Source organism: Phaethon aethereus (genome assembly GCF_964289735.1).
Source record: "Phaethon aethereus genome assembly, chromosome: 13".
In the NCBI taxonomy this organism is placed as follows: domain Eukaryota; kingdom Metazoa; phylum Chordata; class Aves; order Phaethontiformes; family Phaethontidae; genus Phaethon; species Phaethon aethereus.
Genome location: NC_138589.1, coordinates 16,265,501 through 16,285,502, shown reverse-complemented (window position 1 = coordinate 16,285,502; position 20,002 = coordinate 16,265,501). Strand labels below are relative to the sequence as shown.

The 20,002-nt window shown below is 35.2% G+C and overlaps 1 protein-coding gene across 2 annotated transcripts in view; it reads right to left on the bottom strand.

Annotated features, from left to right (window-relative positions):
- Window positions 1-20,002, bottom strand: part of WWOX (WW domain containing oxidoreductase) — a gene marked incomplete at both ends in the record, with an annotated part of 530,600 nt that overhangs the window by 481,575 nt on the left and 29,023 nt on the right. For both annotated transcript variants that reach the window (XM_082005833.1, XM_082005832.1), the window contains one exon: window positions 19,893-19,999. In XM_082005833.1, coding sequence (XP_081861959.1) covers window positions 19,893-19,999 — 107 coding nt within the window. The remainder of the gene's footprint in view (window positions 1-19,892; window positions 20,000-20,002) is intronic.

Here is a 20,002-nt window from a genome sequence, read left to right as displayed (position 1 = left end):
TTATGGAAAGGATAATATTAGATATCTTAAATTCTAATCTATTTTCATCCGGTTCACATTCTATTGTGCTGTTCCCCAAATTTGACATTTTAATACAATTGTTATTCCATTTAACTCCAGTACCCCTAGAGCCTTATCATCTTTAATCAAGGCAGCTGAAATGTTCCTAAGGACTACAACGTTCACCTCACTGCTTTCTCCTTCAAGAAAGATTATCTATTGCTCCTATTACCTGTCCTGTATATTGTCCACCATTTTATGGATTAAATCCACAGTCTTCCGAAATACTGATTGATCTACCCTGGCATAAGTCAGGCACAATCTCATAAGTACAACGCACTATGATGCATCACTGATATCAAACACAGCTACTACATTTCAAAGGCTTTTATTTCTTTTTATTTCCAACTGATATCAACCAATCATGCACCTACCCATGGGTATCATCTTCCACTTTTGAGAGAAGCAATACAGAAATAAATAACAGATTTTTAGAATTTGTATTACAAAACCGACCACAGGAAATTTCTTCTTACACACGACCATTTTTTCTGCACATAGATCTAGAAGGCAGCCCCAGAAGCAGTTACATGTATTATAAAGTATTGCTTTAAATATATCATTCTTCAGATGGTATACATTTTAAAAGGTAAATGAAAAGATAAATGAAAATGTGTGTACTTGTGTACTAGAAAAATACCAAGAGGAAGCTAGAATAAAATGAGGCTTATCAAAAAAATATAATTTTCAACAATTTACGTGATTTTGAAAGTTACAAACCAACTCTTGGTTTTCCAACTATATTCTAAACAAAAACTGTGGCTAGTGACAAATAAGTGTTTTGAACTTCTTACCTGTCCTTTCCACATTACTAGGGACATTTGCTGCCTCCTCCATCTTCGCCCACTCCTTTCAGCTCCAGACGCTGCTACTTGCCCGCATTGCTAACCATGAGTGCCTCATTCCCCTCCCATTTGGGGTGATACAGCCCCAGTATTTACCTTGCACTGTCCTGTCCCTGTAGCTCACAGGCTGAGACTTGGAGTAGCTGGGGAGAGGAGGATATAAGAAAGTATCCTTGAGTAAAGGAGCTGTGCTCCTTTCCCACTTGACAGGTGGGTCTGTTAACTTAAAATTTACAATCAGTTACCTAAATTATAAGCAGAAACCCAAATGTCAATCTAAAGCCACAGCTCCAGATATAACTATGGAATAACAATATAAAATACTGTAATTTTATCCTTCATATCTTCTCTCCATAAAATATTATATCAATCATGGACACATACTCTTGCAGCTCATTATTAAATTTGAAGTGACTTGTTTCACAATAAAGTTTCTCAGGAACCCTAGTAGGGTTTTTGTTTGTTTGCTTAGGATATCTGTTATGCACTACCTTATTTCAATAAAACTCAAAAAAACTGAACCAATTTTCAAGATTAAAGAACCTTAAGCAGATTAAAAATACATTGACAAAGGTATTTTGAGAGGAGAACATTACCTAAGGATTGTCTATTCTTAATTCTGTGTTAATTTAACGCTAAATTTACTAGTTAAGTATAAATCAGCACTGAATACAGTGCCTTATCCACCAGATGACTTCTGTACCATTCAGATAAAGAACAGCTTCATGTTGCTGACCAGGATCACTATCAGGAATATTACTTTTTGCATCAATGAAACTCACCCACTTAAAACATAAACAAACTGCTCATTCGCAAAAGTGAGATTCACCAAGTTAAAAAATTAAGTTGTACAGATCAGAAATGTAATCATGGGAGACAAGCTCTGAGAGTTTTTCAATCACTGTGGAGCTGCATCAATTTAAAGTCATGTTACATTAAAGAGAAAAACGTCTGGGAAAGTCTCCCAGTTGTCACTTTAGATTAGATTTGTTGTTGTTATCAGACTGTGCATTTTGTAGGCTTTTTTACATTTTAAAGATACTGTCTCATGCAGCTACGCAGTGCATAAAGAAACATGTAACATACAATTTTTTAATCGGATTGCCTAGAGATTACAAATTTGCACAAATTAACTGATAGTCTCAAAAAAAAAAAAAACAAAACCTCCCATGCACACACATCTTCTTGAAGCCTATTAATACTTAAACTTTAACTACCTCAGAGTCACAGGGAAGCCACACAACTTTTCTTCACAGAAAGGTCAAAAGAAAGTTTTAGTTCTTCCAACAATAGAACCGAACACACTATGGAGGCCTGATGTCACTGGTCATCTCAGTTGCATTTTTTTGTTGCCGAAGTAAATTTTCAACTACATTAATGGATTTACTTGTGTAACCTACATTTTTTCTGTTGTAATGGTTCTCAGAATTAGGCCCTCATATCGGACAACTGCACACTATGGAGAAGATACAAGATTTACCTACATAAAAATAAACTTGAAAAATTTTCATTCATTTCTGCATGGCTTCACGCTGACCTCTGTTTTATTGCATTTTCCAGAGCTTCAGACAATTCTCTTAATTACTCTGATTGTCAAGCTGTCATGTAAAGGATTCTTGAACATTACTGCATGTATTCATGTTGTCAAATACTGTCTCACACGGACAAGTGTAGCAAAATCCCTGAATATATTGCTAAACATTACTGTTTCAAGCAAATATTCAAAATAATATTCATACAGCTTAACGATTTTGACTTGAATTGCATGAAAACATTTTAGATATTAAAAATACAGCTTCTAACACGAAGTAAGGCTTTCCTATACAACTTTTAAGCCTAGTATTTCAGTAACCATATTCTTTCTGAAAAATTAAGTTAGTAGCATACAAGTCTAAGTTCAAATATTTACAGGATGCTCTTTAAATCAAATACACACCTTTGATCTAGGCCCTAATCTTTTGAAATTTGAAAGACAAAATACCAGAGTGTTCGTAATATGCAGCATCTCCCTTCTTGCAATTTTCTACATGGTAAGAAATATTTAAGGATATTACTAAGAGGAAACAACTAAAAAACTTGAAAAATGCAACAGTAAGTTGACAGCATATAAGCAACATCCATACTGACTTCAGCAACATCAGCCTACCAGGGTGAGCAGCTACAGGATGAAATCTGTTTAAATACCTTTCTCCTTCTTAAACAGCTGTCATCTGTAGAAAGTGCGCCCATAGAACCCCAGATTAACGAAGCGAAGTCAAGTACTTACATAGCAGATTTTGGTTTTGGAGTCACAAGACTTGTATCGTTTTGGTGAGACTTCGGTATCGTAGGAAAATGAAGTCATTTGAAGCCATCCATGTTTTCACACTAGTGAAGACTGTCTTCCTGCATACAACTGGAATGAAACTCTCTTCTACTACATAGTATTTGGGTGTTGGCAAAAAAAGCCGCTCCCGGTCTTCTCATGCGCCACAGAGGTACCAAGATGGGCCAGACTAAACCCAACCTCTAGGAAAGATCTTTCCTCTCAAGGAGAAGACAATGTACCAACAATGTATGGCATTTTTAAGTTTACCATTTATTTGAGGCCTACCACACTTATGGAAAAGCAGTCCGGAGATGTCCCAGAGACTGACATCTAAAAATAGTTAATAAGTTTCAGTCTCACTATGGTTTTTCTGAAGGTGGACTTTAAGCCTTAAGGACCACCAAAAGTAAGAAGAATCTTACCCTGAAGCGTGACAGCTGTAACAAGCTATGTCTTAGAATAGTACATCTTTAATCTAACACCATAGCCCTAAATCTGTTCTGGTTCTACAAATGCCTCTAGTTATTTCATTTTTATCAGTGAAGAAAATGAAATAAAAAGTATTTCATACTTAACACCAAACAGACCACGTTATCCCAGAAGACATGCTTAAATAATTTAGCTGTTAAAAGAATCTTTAACTATAAATGTACTAAATTCCAGCACAAAAGATTAACTACAAAAGAAATTAACACTGCCTTGGGAAAGAGAGATAACATTTTTCTAAAGCTTTTTATATGCTATTTTTTAGAATTATATCTGGAGAGAACTAATATTTTTAAATGAGACTTTCAGAGCTGCTCAAATTACAAAGTAATATTTGTGCAAATTTGAGAATTGAAAAAAAAAAATCAGTACAAAATCTTTACCCATTTAAAGAATAAATACCTAGCAATCAGAATTTACCAATAATGAAAAGATACTCAGATAATATTCACCTAAAAAAATGTTGCTCCTGGTTCTATCAACAACTTTGTCACAACATATTAAAGCAGAATAACATTTTCTCCCCTCAACAACTTAAAAGTTTCCAGGGCTTTATCGCCAGTTGAAGCAGTCTGTTTGCATTCTCCAGTACAAACTGACAATCTAGTGATACAGTACATTAAAAATTCTCTGTAGTATTGACTGCCTGAAGCTGATGCTCCCTTGCTAAATGCAGTGCAGTTCAATTAACAGCTCTTCAATATACAATTTAATTTTTCTTTCATCTTGATCCACAGCCGAGCTTGAAATGAAGAATGCTGGAATAGATGTACTTTAAATATTGAAGCAAGTCTTTATAAATAAATCTATCAAACTTGTAATGATTTCTGTCATAACAGGACCAAACAGATGAACCTGAATGTCTGGGACTTTCAGGTTTGTGCATTGCTCTTCTCAGCGTTACAAGGCTCTGAATTGCTGGTGCAGGGGAGGGCTCCAAAGACTCCCCCAAGGAGTGGAAGAGGTTTCCCCTTACCGCACCATTCTTCAGAAACAGAGGAACACTCTTCTACTCTCGCTTTATTAAGTATTGTCTTTCCCAGGTAAAAATCCAACTTACCACTAATGTCACCAGAACTGACTCCCAAATTTTTAATATTTCTCTCATTATTTAAAAAGGCAATCAAACAGAGGAGTGCATGGCACCAGTTTTCATTACCAAATCTGCACTCAACTGGAAGGCAACCAATCAGCAATTGAAAAGTAAATATTTAATGCATAAATACTACCCTGGTTACCTTTTCCCCCCCTTACAGTGTCAATGTACATAGTACACTTCAAATTTTCTCTAGGTAGTCATGCCATTTCACAGGAAAATGTAAGGTTAATTTAACCAGGACAGAATAAAATACTGCATTTCAAAGTTACTCTAAGTGGGACACTGCTGAAGGAAGCTATTAATATCTCTTACAGTGTGCATGCTCAGGGAAACACTGTGAATCGGCTCATTTCTCATAGGTATACTACACAGCTTTCAAAATGGTAGGATTTACTACTATCCATCAGAAAGGAAAACACTCTAAGCTAGAGGCGTTTTCTACTCTTTAAACATATTCACAAAAACAAACTTGACAACACTTACTGCCTTAGGTAGCAGAGAAGCACTACCGACACGGACGGCTACCAATCAGCGTCAGATGAGTTACAAAGCAAGAGGCTTCACCGAGTGAACATAAGCGGCGTTAGAAGAACAGTAATCACTTTCAGATGATTTCAGTCAAATCGCCTTTTCTCGATTTCTACATTAATGCATAGTGAAATATGCAGGTTTACCTCGTTTGTGTCCACACTTATAATGGTATTAGCTGAGATTTTATTCTTAATTGTTATACTTCTTTCTTCATGTATTCCTAATCATCTCATCTACATTATCACTTTGAATGCTGAAAAAAGATCTTTATAACTTTAACCAGTCTCATAACTGTCACCATTTCCTTGTTCCCTTTATTTCCAGTCCTACATTTAAAAATTCAAAAATTAAAAAAATCACAGTACTGTATTTTAAATTGTCACAGAAATAACATTCCGCATTTACAGTAATTAACTCGTCATTACTTCGAATAACTACACTAATTGGTTTGCTCTACAAACCTGCAATACTGCAGAATTAAAAATAAACATAACAAAGATATAACTTACAACTAATCTATACTTACAATTAAAGTCAGTTTCAACATTTATTTCATTCTATTATTTTTATTAGCTACAGCAGACAGTAAATGGGGTGTACCACGTTCTGCTTTGCAAACGCCTAGATTATAAAACATAATTACACAAATTAATTAGAAATTAGTACATACATTCATGTCTTTGTTTGTAACCATAACATGTTAAACATGACTGCATTAATGAGCAGTTCCTAAAAACTATAAGACAGTATAACCAAGCGAGATTTTAAAGCTCCCTGACCACACAAGGCGTAAATGTCACCCTGGGACAGAGGGGGTCACCACCACTTAAATTCTGCTGATGCCCTATTTGCAGGTAGTATGCAGGTAATTCTTCTACACAGCAGATTAACAATTCTGTGAGAACTCTTAACACGCAGTGTGCCGTGGCAGAATACAAGTCCAGACTGGAACCTTCCCTGAACTGGGGCCTGTACTTTCCTTCCACCTATCCTCAAGGGTTCTCTGACGTCTAAGGGCCTGAAGTCCCTTCAGTTGTGCCCACTGATTGCACACTTACCCTTTCATAAAGCTCAGTTCTTACAGGAACCTAATTAGCCTAAGGATCTTTATCCTTCTTAAAAATTTGCTTCTAAACACTCTATGGGACCAAAAGTCATTAGACAAGGAAGGGCAGATACAGTGACTAAGCATGCCTTGGTTCCCTGGGAAATCAGACTAGAAACGACTCTCCAGAAAGCAGAGAAACAAAGTCATTTGTATCTTTTCTTTTAAAACCAAACAAAAAGAGTATTTATTTCTTTGCTGAGACCAGATCTGTACCCGCTGCACTTTCCTAGCAGTGTCTATTATTACAATTACGCTGCATAGAGCTTGCATCAGCAAGATGCATTTATTTCAGTTCCATCTTGGCAAAATAAGGTATATTAGCCAGAAGCTTTTTAAGGAATTTTATTGCATCTTCATAAAGGGCATCTACCAATACAACTAAGCTGGATCAGATAAGCCTTAGGAGTCTACCACGTTGTCAAGAACCTGTAGTGTAAAATTCACCTAAGATCTCCTCTGAAGGTGCCTAACATGGTCTCTTTAGGACCTTTAAGTACAATAGCTCTTTGTCATCACAACCAAGAAATATTCAAGGCCTAAGAGACCTCAAGATGTTTCAGTAAAAACCAAATACAGTCAGATCATGGTATGTCCCTTAGAAGAATTAGGGACCACCAAAAGACCAGAACTACTCTACAAATTAACACAGCTGGTATCAGTATATTAGTAAGGATTTAGAAAACCTGCAAGGGGCATCTGCAAAGTACAAGTCTTTACCTTAGACATCCTGATTTATTTTCTTACTCAAAATAAAAGTAACACTTTTGATATACAAAAGTATTTAGTTACACATTTTCTATTAATTTTTCCTTTATTTTTAGATGCTAGGATCAGCTATTCAAGATTTGTTTAGGTGGTTCAAGAACTTGTTTTGCATGTCTCCTGTAAAAAACAAACTCATGCAAACTACCCCAAAAATTCCTTTTGTTGCATTAATTCAATACTTCTATTTGATAGGCAAAGTTTATTGTTGAAGTTAATGCTGTATCTCAGTGACCACAAATGAAATACAAGGAAAAAACAAGCTTAGTACATTATCGCTTATTTTTATATACTGAGTGATAAAGTTGCTTCTGCAAAATGATGCACCAACTATCTTTATTGGGACCAAATTTAAAGCAGCTTAGTGCAAAAAAATAGAATATTTAGATTGTGCTTTCAATGTTATTTTTCATTATGAACATCCCCTCATCAATAGAGAGCTAATAAAGGAACAAGAGTTGCTGTTTAGAAAACACAAAGAAACTGTTCACTGTAGGGGTGGCGTTATATCTAATTGATATATATATCTCTGGTTCAGAGTTCTCACATGGCAAGTCACAAGTAAAAATCAAAATGAATTTTTAACAGGACAAATTGCATTCAGAAGTAATGCATGCTTTCCCCTCTAGCACAATTGGGAAAGCTCATATGTGAAGTGCTTCCTTCCAAGACATAGAATAGAAAAGGAGGAAAATAAAGGTTTTTAAATTGCCTCACTCCATAATGAAAGGGTAGTTATATCTTGTGTGTACTCCCTCAACACAGCTCTAAAAATCTCAGTAACAGTTCTAGATTTAAAAAAAAAAACCCAAACAAGCAAGTACAGGACAGTACATCACCTTTCCATGTTTGACATTAAATAACACAAATTATGGCAGATATCTCAACAATTGCAAACTAAGTGGGGACAAATGGCTGCAGACATATAGCTAAATTTCTGCCCCTTAAATACAATCTTCATGCATACAGATATTTAGGGTCTGAACCAAAACTCTTCAAGGTAATAGAAAATTAGAATTTTCAGTGGTCTTTTAATAAGATAACTAAGGGATCTTTTAATAAGATAACTAAGGGAAATATACATTCTTCTGAATAGCAGCACATCGATATACCTTAGATTTACAGCCTCTTATTAAGTTAAGCTTCATATTTATTATCGGCACAATGGTATTATGTCTATTTACCCTAATGCCTTAACTGAGTTAAAGAAGCAGATAATAAATCATCTTATTCATATGTAAGTAAGTATGTCTGGGACAGACCAAAGGTTTCGATTATTAGTTTGTGAAATTACATAAAGAATCATGACCATTTTGCACCCCACTTGGGCCACTTCTTCCTTGAACACATGATCAACAATAGTTCTCATCACACATTGCTGAAATGGAGGTTTTCAAAGGAAGCAGTGTAATGTCTCACAGCTAGCGTTAAACAGAACAAAGCAAGGTAAAAGATTAAGTAGCAGGCTATGACAGAGAAATCCAGGAGATCAAGCAAATTCCAGTCCTCTTCTGTCCCCAACTCACCCCTCCAAAGAAAATTATCAGGATAAATGGGAACTGAAGGATGAGCAGAAATTAGGACAGTAAAATAAGCAAAAAATATGAAGCTTTGCCTTCACAGTAACAAAAGATTTAGAAATAACATTGACAAGCAATGAAATTAATAGTATTTTTTGAACACTCTACTTAGCAAGTCTACATCCTATACATCTTCTGTATTCCTGTTGAACTCCATCTGTGGTTGTTTTATGCCATTTACACTGCTCTGTAGTCATGTAAGTCAGATAATTATCTTCAGTTTGATACGCTATTGTGGATCATGAACCAAGTCAATGCTTCTTTTGATGCCCTCACATTAGTCTCTTATCACTGTAAAAAACTATTAGTGATCCAGCAACGAGCATTTTTTTTTTTAGCTCTTTTTTTCATGCGTAACAATTATGCAGTTGTACTACACTGTGGTGGAGTTGCTATTTTCCTACGCTACCATATTCAGTGTTACAGTAGAACTGATACAGACCTTAACATTTTTGTCTTTATCAGCAAGTATTCCTTAAACATTATCACCTGTCACAGCACTGCAAATACATGCAGTACAGTTTCAGAAGTAGGACGAAAATGATCTCTCTACATTTTCTTCCCCATACTAAGCTCAAACTAGGAAAGTTCCTCTACTTCAAAAGACTCATTTAACATATTGGCAGACTGGTTACAAGCCTAAGAAAACACACAAATCTTAAAGAAGCAATTCTGCACATTGCTGACTGTGTGACCCATCAAACTAACTCTCTGGGATCTGAACACATTTGTTAACTCCAAAAGCATGAACATAGAGACATCTCTTTGGTTTAGTTTTAATTTCTGAGCCATTTTTAGAGTAAAGGCCCATCTCCCAGTCATAAGCGACACAGAAAACCAAGAAAAGAACACAACACATACTAGGTTAGCAACAAATGTGCATTTCATTTAACAAGACTGCATTTTACTATGAAGCATTCAGTTTCTTCAAAGTGTTGAAAGACCTGCGACCATTCAGTTATTGCCAGCTAACATACTGTTTACAACTAACGCTAACGGATATTCCATCCTGTTGACTTCTGGTAATGAAATCAACTAATAAAGTTGGGGTTTTTTTCCTGGGAAAAAATCAACTACATGGAAATCTATGAGATCTTGGACATAAGCATTAGGGTTTTCATTTACTTTTTCTAAAATTAAAGCAAAGAACCAATTTGGGGACAAAAATGACCCACTGGATTTCACCATGACTTTCATAAAAAATTATCACAGTACATATTAAACCATTAGTGAGACACAATGCTGCCTGTTAGCTTTAAAATGCAGAGAATGAAACTCATTGCAGAAGCAAAAGAGGACCAATAATATAATTACAACACGGTGCCTGTGCAGTCTGAGTTAATGCCGTTATTTGACATTGCAAGGCTATGCCTTCTCCCATGAGCTCCACTGGAGACAAGGTTCACCCTAATTGGTTCCAAAGCACAACCTACCAACAACAGCCTTCCTCCGGCCCAGGAATGGTAATTTCCACACGACTGTAAATAGTGTTTGCAAACAATACAAACGCGGTAATAAGAGGCTAGGTGGGTAATTAATGTGGTTACAAAGCAGCTTATTTGCATTTTTATTTAAAACTGCCTTCTTTAAAAAGCAGCTCAGATTTCTTTTTGCAAAAGGAGCCTTGGTTAAGGAATAGAGCAGTAATTACTCTTTTTAGGGGGTTCTTTTATACATTCTTTAGGGAATTAGAATGAAAAGATAAGCAGAATTATAAAGGGAATCATGTAAAATATGAAATGCACTATAAACACTTAGTACTGTATTTACCATAAACTAAGCTTGTCTTTTTCATTAATGGAATATATTACAAGCTAGTGTTACAATCAGATTAATTGTGAAGATGGTTTAAAAAAAAAAAAAAAATTATAACCAGCCATTTTAATTCCCCCTCTCTTCTCCCAGAACTGACAACCCGAAATCCAGTGACAGCAGAACTCAAGTTTATGTAAGAATGCATCTACCTGGACTGCAGTAAAAAAGTTTTCAGTGTCAATAACACTAAATAGTTTTAGAAAATAGATTCCGAGAGACAAAGGTTCAGAAAAAGATCAAAGCGAAGTTACACTAGTATATGTGAAGTACCAGTGAAAACCAAACCTCTCTGCACCCTATAAGCTAAACTCTAGCCAGCTTACAAAGGCTATCATTTTTTTTAAAGATACCGATCGACAGACAGGTTTTTAATATTGTTGAGTAAATAATATTTCCTAGTGCCATTTAACTGAAACTGCACTTCATGTTCAGTCTTAAAAAGGGTTTGACTGGTTTCTGTTTCTGTTTGGGGGTGTGTCTTGAAATTTTTTGTTGAAAAGCTCATACTGCATTGAAGTGGTAGTATTACAAAGCTTTACACATGGCAGAGATTTTGTGACTCACATTCCCAGATTAAGAACAGCAGGGCTGTGCTAAAGAAAGAAATCACCAAAAAGATCACCTCAACATTTCTAAGCATAAACTTCTGCAGACTGGAAAAAAAAAAATCAAGGAATGGTAAGATATTTTGACTTCTTTCAAAATTGAAGATTTTTTTTTTAATATGTGTAGCAGATGTTGGAAGGTGAACAGAATTATGAGAGCAGAAATAATTTAGTCAATTCAAAAGACAATTTTGTCTTTACTGGAGGAAATCAGGGCAAATTCACTATGTTAAAAACCTTGCAATCTCATAGCTATGGGTGTGCTCTGTTGGTTTCTATCAGCTGTCTACAGCATTATGAATTCATACATTACCACACAATTACAATCCAGCCTAGAAATCCAAAATTAAAGACAGAACATAGGGTAAACCATATGTTCCAGACCATTTATTCATCACCTTACTCAAGCATATTTTCAGGAACAACAAATCTCTTGTAAAAGGCACAAAACCAAAAGGAGAGGAAGTGACCAGACCACAGAAAAAAAATTCTTGATTTTTTTTTTCTTTTCTTCCCCCAGAAAATGAAACACACTCTGGTTCTATTCCTCCACAGTTAATAAACTCTGGCCCTTCTGAAGGAAAGAACATCTGCAGACAAAATAATAGGCACCATCACGACAAGTCGTCTGTAACTGGCAGGTCAGCAGGTTCTTCTGGAATTCTCTGAAAGTCTGTGCCCCTGCAGGAATTATATTTTTTCCCCCTAAACATTCCTCACGTGCTTCATGCAGAAGGAAATCCTCTCTTCCTATGGCATCTTGGCTTGTCCTAGGGATGGATGAAACAGGCAGTAACAACCACAGAAGCTCTTCCATGGTTTGAGGAGGCTACACTGAACTGCAAGATCAGAATGGCTTACAAGCAGCAATGGACACCCTACTCGAAGGATATCACAGCCTTTTCCCTAGTACTGACACAAAACCAATTTTGACTTATCCATTCTTCTGAAGTACCATCATCTCTCCTAGGTATAATCTGTTGCAGCATTCTTTTCCTTCACCAGCATCCAATTTTTCATTATTAGTAGAAATCTTTCTGCTTGCCTTATCTGTGTTTGTAAAGAAGTCCCAATTTATTTCAACATGCCTCATTTTATGGGTTTTCCTCATATCTGAGAAAAAGATGAAGACAAACAAAGACTTCTGCCTTTTACAGAGTAGTTTCTTTGTTCATATTACCAGACTTTTTAAAAATGTTGTTACCTACACATGTAAAAATTCCACGGTGCTAAACTACTTCAAATTTCCTTCCACCTTGCTGGATATTACTAAACTTTTTCCTGCATTTATTACCTGCATTATCACCATTAAAAAGTATTCTCTACTGAAAGACATGCCAACAATGTAAACCAGAACTTAACAACAAAATAAAAAAAAAAAACACTACAAAATGTTTATGTCTATTTCCTTAATCCTCATTTATTAAATAAGGGCTGAGTTCCGAGAACACTTGGTACTAAATTCTCTGCTTGCTATCAGCACAATGGAAGTCAATGTGACTACGCAGGGTAATGAGCATAAAGTATCACAAAAAGTACATCTCTGCAGAGTCCAGAATTGAAAAGTCTTGGGCAAGGACCATGCATTTTTCCTGTAATTGTCACATACACGCAGAGACTTAATATTACTGATCTTTATGTGACCAAAATTGTGTATTTCACTGAGTACAGTATAGTAAAGGTCAAAAACTGACTCAATATATCTGCAGCCCTTTTCAAGTAGATAAAAGCTAAAATATAGCCACATTTTTAAGAATAATTTCCCTTTTCATCCACTTTAACATTCAGCATTCACTTTATTTTGAATCCCAGCCACCAATTGCACCACAATAAAAATATTTTCAAGAACCATATTGAGAAATAGAACATACATCAAATTAAACATTTTTAATTTATCCCTGTTTATTGGTAATATAAGCCATATGAGGTCATAAATGCTTGGAAAATGTTCACCAAATCCTTTAAAGCCTCCTGCACTCACTCACACTGACTAGCTTTATATTTCAGAAATACCTGAAATAACTACTTTAAAATAGCCATGTATTTATCTGGATAAGGAACTCTATCTTTAATACAGTAACAGTGCAGAGCTAACTATAGCTGAAGATGGAGGTGTGAAACTGTTCAGCTGTAGCCAGTACATCACCTCTCTAAGTGATATCAGTATTCAGAAGGATGCCCAACCCTGAAAGTTAGGGGCTTAACACATCTGCTATATTATTCAGACTCTGTTTTACAGTGGTTTCATTACGAACCATAAAAACTGTAACAGTGGAACTGTATAAACAAACTGAATAGTGTTTTTACTGTAAAACATGAATGTTATATAAATATTTGCCTTTCCCTTTTCTCAGCATCTGTAATGAGAGTAAATTCGTGCCATATGTTTAGAGCATACAAAAAATAGATCTCAACAATTCACCCATGTAAATGTTGATTAAACTGTTTAACATTTTTAACTTTGTGTGGGGTTTTTAAAGCGCAAATTTCCTTGCAAATCATTAAAAAGCCTCTTGCTCTTGTCAGTGGCTACGTTCTCTGATTCACAGCTGTTTTTAAAGACGGATCTGGCAGAAGAACTTGCAGATCGCAGACTTCTCACTGATAACAAGCTCTGACAGGGCGAGGCATGTCCACATGGACAGTTACAGTCCCAATATACAAGCCTGCAAACTGAGAGAAACTGCCACCTCAGAACATGTCAGAAGACTTCAAAATACAAAAGCAACTGCTTTCCAGCTTCCTGTCTTCCTATCTGTGTATTAGCGGACTTTATTACACTTGGGTTTGCTTAGTGCTGTGTATGCATGCTACTACTGCTTAAAAATTATGTCTACCATTATTTAACAATTTACTGTCCATCTGTATTTGGAAAATAACTTTGCAGCACACATCACTCAAGGTGTCTCAGCTGAGCAGATTACTCACAGGAACTTACTGAATTCTTCAACATTATGGCCAAAGTCTGGTCATATTTTCATACTGGTCTCAATCAGCTGTTACTAGCACCAGTACTGGTTAAGGCTTATACTGTCAATTCTCCTCACATAAGGTTTGATTCCATTGCAATTACAGTTAAATAAAAAATTCCTTCACTTCAGAAAGATGTGGATCACATCCCTAAAATGAAAAAAGCATTATACTCCGCAGCAGTAATGCTTCAGTTTGAGTGTCTATGGCTGCAAGTGAGACAAGCTGACGCAGAATTTTCTTTATTGCATTACCAGTTAGCTTCACAAAGATACTGCCTCTTCCGGCAAGGCCTTTTCCCACAGCAAGGTTTGGAGAACTACTTTTATCTTGATTCTTCAGTACGGTCACTATTCAGAGCACTGGAAGATAAAATACGTCTATACATTGCAGGCTTTTATATATTACACTGTGATGGTATGTGAGCCAATAATACATAGTTTTAGAATATCATATTTTGAAACAATACAATTCTTTATTATGAAATAACAACCCAGTATTGGAAATAACATTTTCACATAAATACACGTGCTCTACCAGTATGATATTCTGAAATATTTTCTATTTTGAGGAGGTTACTTTTTAAGAGCTTTTATTTAGCACCACTTTGAAATTCTAATTCTGTACTAACAGACTGTGGCTTCATTCAGTATTTACTACATCTCCAAAGCCATCTTCCCTCATCCTTCAGTTTTTTCCATAAATGAAAATCTGCCACTAATCATGATGAGACACCCTCCCTGAATCATTCACATAAGTAAATTCCAAGAACAATTTACTGTGCTGGTTCTAATGTAATCTTACATAGTCTTGGTATGGACATTCTGTCTTAATAGCCTGACTGATTTACAGAAAAAGCTCACAAAATTAACATCCAATAGATAGAAAAGGAAATTTTATCTTCTGTATCAAGATTAGCATCTGTTAGTACCAAGAGACTTAGAAGAATTTTTACAGATCTATCCTGTATTCCACACATGTGGACAGAAAATCATAAGCCAAGGACAGGAGTGGAGACGAAACACTATGTGGGAAATCAGTCACGCTTCCTTGAGGGGGAAATACACATAGTCAACATATGAAAACTGTTGCCTGTGTTCTGTGTAAACGTGCCCAGTTTGCTTCTCTCCTCTCTGTGCTTTGCAAGATTACAATTGGAATACAAAGACTCACTTATCAGGTTTTAATTTCATTCAGTTACTTCATCAGCAAGAATATAAATCACTCCTTAGGTGGAGAATACTTTGGGGGAAAGGAATACAGCAAGGAGTCACATTTGGTTTGTTGGTTTTCTTCATAACCGTTCTCCCTTCTCTTGTCACATGTCTACCTTATAAGTTTCTACATATGAAGTAAACCCACATTTTCTTTTTACAGTTTAATCTAATCTTTTATGTAGCTGTAGGCTTAATACTGAGGAATAATTCCAGGAGAAACATTATACTTTTTATGAAATATTTACAATTTATCTTTTAATATCTACTTCAAATACTATTTGACAGGAATAAATAAGTGAGAGCTTCTTGGCAAGAAAAACTGTGATTTAGGAAATATTTTATTCATTCATATTCTTAAATGTTTTCTTGAGAATACCGCTAACATCTGGAGCTATGCAGTCTTATCCAAACATACTGCTCATACTCAATTAGAAAATTATATCAATAATAATGTAAAATAAATTACCTAGCTTCTCTTCCTAGAGCATAGATTTCAATGTTTGTCAGAGCAAGTATGTGTACAAACAGCACTGTAGTGTTTTTCATTAAGCCTTAAAGTCAATTAAGCTACGAATTGGAACAATCATTCCTCCTTTGCAAAGTATTGATATTTTTTCTTGGCTGCTTTCAGGCCTTTTCACTACTCAAGGAGAGATTTATGTTTGACAATTTCTTTCTGATTAAAATGAATCATAACTCTAGAATTCTAATTTCCTCTTTTCTGAGCAAGAAATTATCAAACAGTTTTAAATTGATATTGAATGTCATCATGCGTGAACAACATTCATTTTCAAGATATCAAATGTAAAGCCATACTGATCTCTCTTTTTATCTGCTGCTTCTGCATACTTTCTCTTCATTTCTCTCTCTATATATGTGTATATATATATAAAACATTAGATTGCACCAATATAATCAACTATAACTCTCTGTAAAAATTGTATTTGACAGACAAGCTAGACCAGTCACATTAAAACTTGTTGCAACACTTTACATTTGCAAAATTAGCAAAATTCTGCTGTAGTTTAGAAAGAAAATAACTGGAATACTGCAGGTTGCAAACAAATGACAGTTATCTAAAATAATTAGCAAGTTTATATGGATAATCCCTATTCAAATGGCTCAAACTCTCTATAAAACAGCTCTTTAGACATAAGTTGGTAAAAAACAAGTTTTCTATGTTTGTCTCCAACAGCCAATTAAGATCAGTTTGACTTTGTTTTTTAAACATATAGAATGGCAGCTCATCTGGAAAAAAAAAAATCTTATTCTTCCCATTACTGCTCCTGTTTTCTCTGAATCTTAACAATTTGATTTTTTCATGCGATTTAGCTGTCCCATTTTCTCTTTATAAACTTGATTTTTCAGTAAAAGCAGATTGAAACTGGGGTTTTTTGCCTAACTTATTTAAAAGTACCACAGAACCAAAGAAGAGCCATATTTCTGCAGACACTTATTTTATGGCCCTCCAGAAAAGGATCTCGCAAATAAACTCACTAAGGAAACAAGCTGGATGGTTTTCCAAAGTGCTGTTACATATGGTGTAACAGCATTACAGTAGGTTTGACTTGGCGTTTTTTGTTTTGTTGTGGTTTGGTGGTGGTGTTGGGTTTTTTTTAAAGAATTATGTATTTTCCTATATATATATTTCACACTAGTTAATACAGATTATCAATTAGATAATGGTATCAAAAACTGAAATAATAGCAGTTTTTTCTTTATACATTTTTAATTGTCCTGTCTTCTTGCAAAATAAGCAGGACTCTTTTGCTTCCTTCACAAGGAATTACAAATACTCCATGTCAGACAACAAAAAGAATGAAAAAGAAAATGTTTTTTGTCAGGCATTTAAATCTCAAGTCTTAAAAGGGTACATATTACTTTCCGTAATATACACATTAGTATAGAAATATGAATTTTATTACCAACACAGTACACTTGTGACATGTAAACACACTACAATTCATTATGGCAAAGATTTTTTGAGTTATAAAAGTATAGCTCATACAAATTAGAAGCAAATGGGGTTTGGACATTCAGTCAAAGAGCAGGCACTTATTTACCAAATTTCCACCCCTCAAAATATTGGAGGAAGACAGTATTTGTGGTGCCGCTCAGAGACTTAATCTCAAAAACTTACAAGAGAACATAAAGCAAGTAGGTAGCACTACTGTTGCCAAAAGTACTACCTGAGTAACATGGACATGGGGCTTTGTAAGGCTGCATCCTCAAAAGCTTTATTTTTTTAAAAAATTGGTTCCAAATTGAAAAGTAAACCAATTTCCTTTCAATAATTTTGATTCCCCTAGGAACAAGGGAGACAAAATACTGTGGCTTCTTTGAAGTTCTTTATAGCAGGATAATTCCAACTACATACCGAGAGTTCATCTGAACCATATGCAGAGGTTGTTGACATTTTTCTTAAACCCTTTAATTTTAGGAAAGAATTTTCAATTAACAAATTCCTGCTCTGTAGTCACACCTACAAGCTAAAAATTAATATTTTACATCAATAGTTTTGTATTAGAATCAATCAATCAAATTAATCTTTGTCTCTTTGTTTTTCAGTAACTGATTTTGGGGCAGGTTTTCGTGTTTGTATTCCTCAAGATTACAGTTTGATGTAAATTTTAAGCATCTTGTAATTCATCAACTAATTCTCTCCTGGTTACACACTCCAAGTAATTAAAGTTCAGTAATAACTTATTCTTTCTGCTCCAGCACCTGCATTTCATTTGTTTATTTTCCCAGAGTCATAAATCTGAGGGACTGTCAAAGTGCCATAATATTAGTGCAATAATCAAAGTTAATTAGTCCCTCTCAATAAACAACAACAAAGCCATTACAAAGATGCATTGAAGGTTTTCCAGCTACCCAGTTTACAGATGAGATTCTTTTCTGAACAATTAGAATTTGAAAACTGTTAGCAAATAAATGTAGCGTTCCTGAAGTAATTTGACCTTCAGTGATCTTCATTCAATTAACAATTCATTAACTTTTGCCAAGATAATACAGGTACTAAGAGAAGTACTCCTAAACTCCCATTGCCTTCAAAGTGCTTAGAGTTATGCTTAGAATTAAGGGGGTAATGAGTTATTTTTAAAATAAAAGGTACGCAGTACTGCCTTATTTTAGTTACATAAAAAACATAGATATATAGCTAGACTTAGCTGTATTGGGACAACTAAATTCAAAAGACAGCATAGTAACAAATCCACTTCTATTGAAAGAGAACGGACAGATAAACTTTAAGCAACACACACTATGCTTGCCCCTGTTGGAATTCTCTTGGAATTCCACATTATTGAAATAAAAACCAAAGAGAGCTTTAATGTTAAGTAATGAAGGGGAAAGGAAGATTTTTTTCCCCTAACAATCCTTTACTGTAAATCATTAATATCATTTGGGCAAGAGAAAAAGGCCTAAATCCAAAGACTGTTTCTTGAAGAAACTTGTGGTTACAAAAGTTAGCAATAGTATAAGCAGCACTTACTTGGAAATACTTACTTGTAAATAAGCACTGTTTGTTTTGCACTAATAAATATTATAATTATCTGAAGACTACTTATGTGTAAATATTAATACTACCAAGAATCATCTGAGATCAGTTGAAATATCTTCAGAGTTTGGGAAATAAAGTTTAAACACTCATCACTAATTTTAGCAGGAAAAAAATTAAATTCCAAGAATCTTACCCTGCAGTTTATCATTCAAGTGTATGGGATTGTGTCAACAGATTATCTCCTGGAAGTCAGCAGTCATAGCAAGCTCAAAATCGCCTGCAATCCTTACTAGCAAGTAAATTATTGTGGGAGGAATAAATTAAGAACACTGAATAAATTTTAATAAGGGTCTTAGAAGATTAAAAAAAAAAGAGGGGGAGGGGAGAAGGTAAGAGTCAAAGAGAAATAACAGAACAGAGAGTGCTGAAGCACTTTGTATTTGCATGACAAAATGGAAGAAAAATTAAAGAAAGAGGGAAGAAACAGGAAGGAAAAATGTTGAGACAGACTGCCTGGCAGCAGTGCTGCTGGGCCTGGTGGAGTAGGAGAGGAGGGAAACATTCTTGGTTTTGAAAAGTGTAAGAATGATCCTCTGAAATCTCTCCATAGTATAAAAACTACGGGTGAAATAGTGGCTGTCTCTAACATCTGAGTGTGTATATTCTCCTTCAGATAGTTATACTTTGGTTCTGCAGATGTCCTGTCCTATGAACCATGAAACATGCCTCAGTGGTTCTTTCAAACAGTTTTGCCCTCACAAAGCATCTCTATGTAACATGGATAACAGCATGTCAAGCCTTGCAGTCCAATATGGTCATATGAAATGAAAAATCTCTATCAGTCACTGATACACCAGTGACTGAGCAGGATATCACAAAATAAGACAAATGTTCCTTAGATTCTTGCACGGCAATGTAATATCTATTTCACTGTTTGTACTGCACAAAGACTTCATGACTTGAAAAACATAGCTTATTGTGGGACACTAGATACATTCACTTACCCATTCCACAAGAATGCGTTGTACAGCGTCATTACCTCTTGACATATTTCTGCAGGCCAGGATTACATATGCCCCATGCAGTGCAAGAGACTTTGCAGTTTCAAAACCTA